This window comes from Myotis davidii, unplaced genomic scaffold, assembly GCF_000327345.1.
Source record: "Myotis davidii unplaced genomic scaffold, ASM32734v1 scaffold435, whole genome shotgun sequence".
Lineage (NCBI taxonomy): Eukaryota > Metazoa > Chordata > Mammalia > Chiroptera > Vespertilionidae > Myotis > Myotis davidii.
This window is the reverse complement of record NW_006285998.1, coordinates 23,208-33,268: the sequence shown is the minus strand read 5'-3', so window position 1 is coordinate 33,268 and position 10,061 is coordinate 23,208. Positions and strand designations below refer to the sequence as shown.

General features: G+C 42.7%; 1 protein-coding gene across 1 annotated transcript in view; it reads left to right on the top strand.

Moving 5' to 3' along the window:
• Positions 1–546: 546 nt before the first annotated feature.
• Positions 547–10,061, top strand: part of SYNDIG1 (synapse differentiation inducing 1) — a 20,323-nt gene continuing 10,808 nt past the window's right edge. The window contains exons 1-2 of the mRNA XM_006757249.2: positions 547–714; positions 2,507–3,072. Of these exons, the coding sequence (XP_006757312.1) occupies positions 2,593–3,072 (480 nt within the window). The 5' untranslated portion in view covers positions 547–714; positions 2,507–2,592. The remainder of the gene's footprint in view (positions 715–2,506; positions 3,073–10,061) is intronic.

The window sequence follows — 10,061 nt, the reverse complement described above, 5'->3', positions numbered from 1 at the left end:
ACTTCCAGCCCCTTTCTTTCAGATGTAATCCTAATTTATAATACTCAAAGCTGGAAAACCTCACTTCAAGAAGAAAATATTTATTTAAGAATGCGATTGCTTGATACGTTTATTTAATACTCTAAAAATATAGTAAATAATCTATTGTAAATTCGAGTCAACTTGTCCAACAGGCCAAACTTGCTCTTTCCACCCTAGCGTGGTGCCCTTCAACTTTAACGTGAAGACGAATCGCTTGTTCTCATGTGAAAATGCAGGTGCTGATTCAGTAGTTCCAGGGGGTGCTCAGGATTCTGCATTTCTAACAAGCTTCCAGGGGGTGCTGATGCTGCCAGTTCTCACTGGGCACTTTGGGCAGCGAACTATAGAGAGACCTAAGCTGTGCCTGCCTCAAGGTACTTTTTTCACATCTGGGGCTTGTGCAGCGCAAGGAGATTACTAAGTAGGGATTATGGGTATCACAAAAGACGATACTGTTTATGTCAACACTTTCACTGAGTGCCTGCTGCATAATGGGCACTCGAAAGGGAAAAGGTAACACTGCTTCTTTGGTTTTTGGAGCTCCTAGGCAGGAGCAGGGGCTGGAGGAGGAGGCTGACAGTAGTAGATGCCGTGTTGGCAGAGAAGGATGCAACAGGAACTGTAAGAGAAACATGGCACAGAGAAGGAAGAGGTTAGTCTGGCTGAGGAAGAGCAGGCGGTTTCATTGAGGAGGTGAGATTTAACCGCGTATCCTTTGTAAGATGCTGACAGTGGATCTGGGAGGAAGGAGTTAGTCTGAGAATGAACCGACTTCAAGAAAATTATTCTAGTCTTGATAGTACATCTTGCAGATCACAAGCCAGATGAGGCGCCCGGCATTGAGATCAACCCAGTGGCTTCTCTGTGGAAGGAGGAAGATCAACAAAGTTAGGAAAATAGAGAAGCCACTGGGTTGATCACAATGCTGGGCCCCTCATCTGGCTTGTAGTGTTTGGACCAGAAATACCTCAATAAGCATATGATGCCAGCTTGGAAGATGATCAAGCACAGAGGTGATGCTCAAACACGTGAGCATCTTTGTTGCAGATGCTCACGACATCTGTTCAGATATTTAAATTTGAGCGAACTACTCTATGCTGTGTAAGCAGAGGTGGAAGTATGTTTCTGACCTCTCTTAAGTTTGACACAGTGTAACACTAATAATAGGACCAATCTCTCAGCGCATATACTGTAGTTCGACTGGTCATTTGTCAACTCTATTAAAATATTATTTCCCAGTTAGTCACCAAGGTGTCCTCTCTATCTCTTCTCCTTTAGTCAGTCTGAAATTGTAACTTCTGATAACTACCACCAAGTAAAACAGTTATAATGTGAGAAAGTGGTTGAACCTCATAGAAAGCCAGAGCACCCTAAAACCACAAGACAGAATATTTTCCTGAATATTAGTTAACTTGCAAAGATAAAAAACCTGAAGAAATTCATTCTTTAGCTCCAAAGATCTCAAGCTTGTCTTTTTTTTTTTTTTTTAACATTTGAAATCCTAGAAAGAAACACAATCTAGGGAGAAACAATTTGGAGGACTTCTTAATTTTGTCCATAATATATAGATATTTTTCTAAGTTGAGCACCATTAAGGCAAAGAAATTTATTGGCTGATTCCCGGGACTATGCTGGAAAGCCAGTAGGCAGGTGTGTTGAGCTAATTCTAATACCTACCTCAGAATATACATGTATTTCCTCAGTTGGGGAATTTTGTCCATCTACAGTACAATGGTATGATCTTGTCATTTATTTTCTAATTTGTGTGGGATGTTATCTAAGCCCTTTCTTTTTTGGGTGTGTGTTGCTTGCTGGAATGAGTAGCCATGGACCTGGAAGAGTCCAGCTCTATTACAGATGTGCAGCCTTGTTCTCCCTGAGGACCAGTCTGATGCTAACGTGATTGGGTTTACCTGTGAGATTCGGGATGAGTACTGCCCATCACAGGTTTCTCTAGAGCTGCAGTGATCCCAATTTCTGCAGAGTCCTTTTTGGAAACAGACTTTATAGAGATGCAGATAATCAGTTTCTGCTTTTCTCTGGCCGGCTGCTCTCATAAAGTCTTTTTAAAATTGGTGGATTAGATGCCCTCGCCCATGTAGCTCAGTTGGTTGGGCCTTGTCCAGTGGACTGAAAAGTTTCTGGTTCGATTCTCAGTCAGGGCACATGCCTGGGTTCAGGGCTCAATCCCTACTAGGTGGTGTGCAGGAGACAGCTGGGGGCATGCAAGAGGCTGCTAATCAATGCTTCGCTCTCACATCAATGTTTTTCTTTCCCTCTCCCTTTCTCTCTCTCTAAAAAAAAGCCAATTAAAAAATCTTAAAAATATAAAACTGGCAGAATTGGTAGGGCTGGACTCTCATCTCCCTTTCCTAGCCATGGTGCGTACTGGCTGACTGTTATACCTGAGAGAACACGGGTCCGGGTGATGAGCTCTTTTTCAGGTGTGATTTTCTTGTCTCATCTCTGTTTTATTCTCCTCCAGGAGAAATGGGTTCCATGAGGCAAGTGTGACCCTGAAGCCCAGCCCTGCAGCCACAGCCCGACACCCAGCTGGGCAGGCAGAGCACCATGGATGGCATCATTGAACAGAAGACTATGCTGATGCACAGTAAGATCAACGATGCTGGCAAGAGGAATGGCTTAATTAACACCAGAAACTTCATGGCTGAGAGCAGAGATGGCCTAGTGTCTGTTTACCCAGCACCCCAGTACCAGAACTGCCGGCTGCTGGGCAATGCGGCAGCAGCCACCCTGGACAGCGGCAGGAGTGAGCCGGTCCAGCAGCTGCTGGACCCCAACACCCTGCAGCAGTCGGTGGAGTCCCACTACCACCCTAACATCATCCTCTACTCCGAGGGCATGCTGCGCTCCTGGGGGGATGGCGTGGCTGCCGACTGCTGTGAGACCACCTTCATTGAGGACCGGTCACCCACCAAAGAGAGTCTGGAGTACCCCGATGGGAAGTTCATTGACCTCTCAGCTGATGACATCAAAATCCACACCCTCTCCTATGATGTGGAGGAGGAAGAGGAATTTCAGGATCTGGAGGTCAGATGGGAATGGGATGTGGTGATTTGGTGGGAATCCACAAGAGCCTGGCAAAAATTAGGGAATGAAACTAGTGTGATAAAATGCAGATGGGAGGAGAATTCTCATCAGAAATGCCCTCAGGTAATAGCTGTGGCGATGGGGCTACAGGTGGACTTAAAGGTTGGCAGCACCAGCAGGCCACTTGGGGACTCCCGCTAACACCCCACCCCCAGGAAAGAGGGGTCATTGGCAAAGTGAACAAGGTGAGAGGGACATGTGGTGCTGGGCGGCAAAAGGCTAGAAATGCATGTGTGGTGACAATTTGGGAAGTATTTTTGCTGCCACACTTGCGTGGTTTCCTTAATTTGGCATGCCAACATTTCTACTGAAGCCTCATTGGTGGAGCTAAAACCTGCTGGAAGGAGTAGTAGAATTGGTAGCCTTAAGAGAAGGGAAGTTAGATTATCGCAAGAGTCACTTCTTCATTAGACTGGAGAGCAGGTCAGAGTGGTCGGATTACATTCTTAGAAACATGCACATTGACGTGGTGTAACATGCACAGCAACCTCCGGTTTAGCTTGTCCCTTCTCCTTCGATGAAGTCCCCCCAAGTGGAAGGTTCTTTTGTTCCCAGATCTGAACAAAAGCCATGCATTTGTCAATTCAGAGGCAGAAACCCCAGCTTAAGGAAGGAATTTCATTGCCTTGAAGGTAGAGGACATTCCTCCAGGACATGAGTGGCAGAGAAAGAAGAGCCAGATTTTCTGGTGGAGGCTGGAGAGAGCAAGAAAGAGGAGGTTTGGAGTAGAATCAGACCCACACTCATGGGGCCCAGACCAGGTAGAAGGCCAATGAAACAATGAGGGATTGATGGGTCAATAAGACCAGAATTATCAGGACTGGAGGTAAAAGAAGCAGCTGGAGAGAGAGGTCCTTTTTTTATTGCCATGACATTGGTTAAAAAATCATACAGTTTTCAAGTACACGGTTCTATAATACATCATCTGTATATTGTATTGTGTGTTTACCCCCCAAGTCAAGTCTCCTTCCATCACTATTTACAACCCTTTACTTTCTTCTGCCTCCCCTCACTGCCCTTTCCCTCTGGCAATCACCATACTGTTCTCTGCATCCATGAGTCTGTCTTCACTTTGTTTGTTAGTTTACTTTGTACATTTGATTCTACATATAAATGAAAAAATCTTGGATATTTCTCGTAGCAATATTTTTTTCTGACATATGACCTCCGGCAAGGGAAACAAATGAAAAAATAAGCAAATGGGACTACATCAAACGAAAAAGTTTTTGAACAGCAAAGGAAACCATCAACAAATGAAAGAGAAATAAATTGTATGGGAGAACATATCCCATGCATCAAAAGGTTGCAGGTTTGATTGCTGGTCAAGGGCACATACCTCGGCTGGGAGTTCAATCCCGGCCTGGGGTGCAGACAGGAGGTCACTGATCGATATTTCTCTCTCACCTTGATGTTTCTTTCTCTCTCTCTTCCCACCTCTTCTCCTTCATTCTCTCTAAAAATCAATGGAAAAATATCCTCGGGTAAGAATTTAAAAAAAACAACCACACACAATGAGATATCACCTCAAGCTTGTCAGTATGGCTATCATCAGTAAATTAACAAACACGTGCTGCTGAGGATGTAGAGGAAGGGCAACCCTCATGCACTATTGATGAGAATGCAGGTTGGTGCAGCCACTGTGGAAAACAGTAGGAGAGACCTAAAATAATTAGAAGTGGAACTGCTTTATGACTTAGCAATTCCACTTCTGGGAATATATCCCAAAAACCCGAAATCCTAATTCAAAAGACTACATGTACCGCATGTTCATTGCAGTGTTATTTACAATAGTCAAGGTTTGGAAGCAGCCCAAGTGCCCATCAGTAGATGAGTAGATAAAAACGCTGTGGTCTAGTTACACAATGGAATGCTACCCAGCCTTTAAAAATAAGGAAATCTTACCTTCTGAGATAGTATGGAAGGACCCAGAGCCTATTATGCTAAGTGAAATAAGCCAGTCAGAGAGAGAGAGATGTTTTAGTTAGAAGAGAAATTCAGAAATGGAAAAATAAAAAATGATGTAGCAATCCCTATGAATGGAGCTGAAAACCAACTGACAGGCTATGGAGAGAAGTTCGAGTGGGAAAGGCTATACAAGGAGACCTTCAGGCAGTTGATGGCACCTGTTAAGGGGAAGAGACGGGTGTGAGCTTTGGCAATGCTAGAGTTTTGAGAAAGTTGGGAGAGGGCTTTGGCTTCCATTCAAAAGCCTCTGTGAAGTGTCCACTCTGTTAAGGTCTGAGGTTTTTTTGCTAAAAGCAACAGTAGAAATGCTGCTTACCTGCATACAGTTTAGGAAGCAGATACAAAAATGCAATGTCATCATAACAGAGAGTTATAATAGACTTCCCAGTCTGCTCTGAGAGCATCTAAGGGAGGGGATGGGGCTCCTGCACTGCACCTTGAAGAGGAGAACCAGACTGTTGGCCAAGAAGGACTGTGGGGAGATGGTGGGAGAATTTCAGTCCAAGGAGACATGTGAGCAGATAAAGCATGGAGGCATCCAACCTTGATCTGCAGGGAACACTAACTAGTTAGAATCGAAAAAAACCTATGGATCATGGTGAGGTCTTGGAGACAGGATCTAAAACAGTGGTTCTCAACCTTCCTAATGCCGTGACCCTTTAATACAGTTCCTCACGTTGTGGTGAACCCCAACCATAAAATTATTTTCATTGCTACTTCATAACTGTAATTTTGCTACTGTTATGAATCGTAATGTAAATATCTGATATGCAGGATGTATTTTCATTGTTACAAATTGAACATAATTAAAGCATAGTGATTAATCACAAAAACAATATGTAATTATATATGTGTTTTTCCGATGGTCTTAGGCGACCCCTGTGAAAGGGTAGTTCGACTCCCAAAGGGGTCGCGACCCACAGGTTGAGAACCGCTGATCTAAAAGAAGTAGGGTCCCATCACTGAGGGCTTACCAGCCCTCTAAGGGAGGCTGGATTTTAGGTGGGTAACTACAAGACAGGAAGGATGGACAAGTAATAGTGACAAGAAAGAGCCCTATGGAGAGGTGGGGTGTGGGAAGAGAGCCCAGGCCCATCTATAGCTTCAGGCCTGTTCAGGGTGCTGCTGTGCTGCACCACACAGGCCAGGCTGCTGTCTCCGCCCCCCCCCCCCCCCCCCGATGGCTACTGGGAGTAGGGAACCACTGAGGGGTTTCAGGCAGCAGGACCACGGTCAGATCCATATTTTTGGAAGCTGTTCTGGCTGCAGAGTGGGACACGTGTGTAGGGGAGGTGGAGGTGAGACAGGAGGGAGGCACAGAGCCTGTTGGGGGCCTATTGTCAGAGATGGTGAAAGAGAGAATCCGGACAGCATTAAACCGAATATCTTAAAAGTGAAATAGGCCATTGTTTGGAGATGATGGGAAGGAAGGAGTTAGGCATCTTTCTTTAAAAAAAAAAAAAAAGAATTTATTGGCTTGACATTGGTTCACAAAACCATACAGGTTTCAAGTGTACAACTCAATGAAACATTATCTGCACACTGCATCATGTGCCTATCACCCCAAGCAAAGTCTCTCTCCATCCCCACTCCCCCCACTTTTGTCCACCTCCACCTAGCCCCACAGCCCTGAGTTAGGCATCTTTCTTTAAAAAAAAAAAAAAAGAATTTATTGGGTTGACATTGGTTCACAAAACCATACAGGTTTCAAGTGTACAACTCAATGAAACATTATCTGCACACTGCATCATGTGCCTATCACCCCAAGCAAAGTCTCTCTCCATCCCCACTCCCCCCGCTTTTGTTCACCTCCACCTAGCCCCCCAGCCCTTTCCCTCTGGCTATCACCACACCGTTGTCTGTGTCTGTGTGTTACTTATGAAGGCGCAGGCATTAGCCAAAAAACATATATCCACAGACCTCTCTTGTACGTAGATGTTTCCAGTCCCCTAAGTAGCCAAGCTGGCCAACAAAGGATTTTTAGTTTTACTAAGAGTTTTAGGAAAATCAGCTTCAATATATAATATCCACCAGCAGTTTAAAGTTTGGAATAGTTATTAGATTGAAAATGTAAAAGAAATTTCTGAATGTCTCCATCATTCTTTTGTCACTTGTTATACCCATATGTTTCATATCCATATCCTTGAATAGGTACAGTAGGCTAAGGTCAGTGGAGATGAGCAGGTGATTAGCATATCTTTTTTCTTTCTTTTTTTGCCATGATGCTCAAAGTGTTTCCATTTAAAGCACAATGGAAAAGAGAGGGGGGAAATGTATGCAATGCTTAATCCCCAAAGGAAAAACTTCAAGTTAAAGTGTGAGCTTTTCCTTCTAAAATGATATGTGTCAAATAATTTAGACATATAAAAATGTTGCAAGAACAGTGCAAAGCACTCCTGTATACTTACTTGTCACCGACTTTTCTCCAGTCTCAATAGTTTATCATATATGCTTTTTCTTTCCATCAGTATACATGTTTTTCTGAGCTATTTGCAAGTACGTTACAGACATGAAATTCCTTTTCCCCTAAAGGAATCATGCGTTTTCTAAAAACAACATCAATTATAAAAGTGAGGAAATTAAAATTGTTTAATACTATCACCTAATGGACATACTTTATTCAAATTTTTAAAAATCCTTTCAATATAGTTTTTATAGCAAAAGAAAAAAATGTGCCCAGGATCCCATATTGCATTTTATTTTCATGCCCCTTTAGTCTTCTATAGCCTGCAACCTTCTCTGTATCTTCTCTGTATTTCACAACCTTGACACTTTTGCAGAATGCAGGTCAGTTATTTTACAGATAGCGCTCAATTTAGTTTTGTCTGATGGTTCCTTTGATTGGATTCAGGTGACTGCATTTTTGGCAGGACCAACACGTTGGTGGTGCAATGCCCTTGCTGGTACCTTCAGGAGGCCCTTGGTGTCAATGTGCCCCATTCCTCCTGGTGGTAATTTTATCACTTGTTGAAGTTTCTCACTGGCCAAGTGATGGTGTCTCTTTGTAAGTAATAAGTATTTTTTGGAAAGGTACTTGTAGGGAGAACACATCATGTGTGCCATTAGCCGTTCACCTACTATTTTTACCATTCTTCATCAAATTTCTAACTCTATAGTTCCTTCTATATGTATTAGCTGGCATTCCATTACAAGGAAGAGTTATTCCTCCCCATAGTTATTGTTTTATCTATTTATTACTTTGCTTCAGGCTGGCCATTGATTCTTACTTTATTCAGTGGGCTGCTGTCACATTTATTACGATGTGTATTGCATATTTATTCTGTTGCTCACTTTGTTTTACTGGAAAGGAAAGGCCCCTTCAAGTTGGCTTCTGTGCCTCTTTGCGGTAGCTCATCATTCTTTAATCAGCTGTGATCATCGTTTCCTGCTACGGCAAGCTGCTCCAAATGTATCTTGTCTGTTGCCAGCCCCAGCCCCGGAATCAGCCATTGCTCCAAAGAGCCCAGGCTCGTTTTGTTGAAGAAATTGCCCTCAGAAACCAACATATGCCTACTGAGTCTCCTCATTGCTACTTGGGACAGGTGGGGGTGTCATTGTATCTAAGCCCTCTCAGCAGACTGAGCTGGTAATATACATAGACATATCTATACAACAGTGTGCATTTACATGCACATATATTTTATATTATTTATAGATAGATAGATACATAAAAACTGATACCCTCAATTCCAATTTAATCAGTGCACATTCTTTGAAAGAGTAAGAAAAAAAACCTCATAGACACAGACAACAGTAGGGTGATAGGATGGTTACAATAGGGAAAGGGGGGTTTAGGGATGTGAAGAGGGTAAAGGGAGGATAAATGGTGACAAAAGAGAGTTGACTTTGGTGAACACACAATACAATATACAGATGATGTGTTATAGAATTATTCTCTTGAAGCCTATATACATTCATTAACCAATATCACCCCAATAAATTCAATAAAAATGGAAAATTATAAATAAATAAATGTACAATATGAGCTTCAGATGTACAACACAGTGATTAGACATTTATATTCCTTATGGAGTAATGATCACACTGAATCTAGTAACCACCTGGCATGTGTGTAGTTATTATGATATCATTGACTCTATTGCCTCTGATGTACTTCACACCCCTATGACTATTTTTATAACTGGTAGTTTGTACTTCCTAATCTCAGCATTATGGGCCATAGGAACTGGATTGCGTTCATTCTGGAAAATGCAAGACACTGGTATTGTATTTTATTTCCCTTTGAGTTAACTTTATTTCCCCCCCCCCCATCTTTAGAAAATTTTATATTTAAGCTCTTAATCAGATTAGTATCTTCTAAAAATAACTCCTTCCTCAAGGAATGTAAACTCATTTAGGGACTATTGTACCAGATACTACCAGGAGGCCAAAAAAAATAAAAGTTTACTTCTAAGTGATGTATTAACGCCCATATTTTCAAACTTTTTTTCTTTTTTAGTTGTAAGACATTTGCTTTATGAAAGTTTTCCTGGGAACCAAACATGCAAAAGGGGAAGAGGTGAAGCTGTTTGGATGCAAGTCGGTTTAAGAACTTAGGGCTATAGATCTCATCCCCCCTTCACAGAGGCCCCACACTATAGCACGGAGGTGCCCCTCTTAAAGTGACACTTGACACTGCCAGAGGCAGCATGCTCTCTGTGATGTCCCCTAAAAAGCAAACAGAAACAACTGTTTAGACCAGACCCACCAAAAGCAAGTGGTGTTTTCCCCATTTCCAGGCACACAGAAGGGGGTAGATCTAGATGGCTACGACTGAACCCACCTCACATGTGCTGCAGTTAGAAACACATATTTGTTGGGAAATCGTGTCCCTGTTTTTCCTTGCCTGATGAATGGAGAGGTGGTTCACAAAGAATAACTGAATTCGCAGCTTTTAGGAATTAGACTAAAGAGTGAAATACATCTTCCTATGATAATCCAGAGTGCTAGTTCGGGGGGGGGGT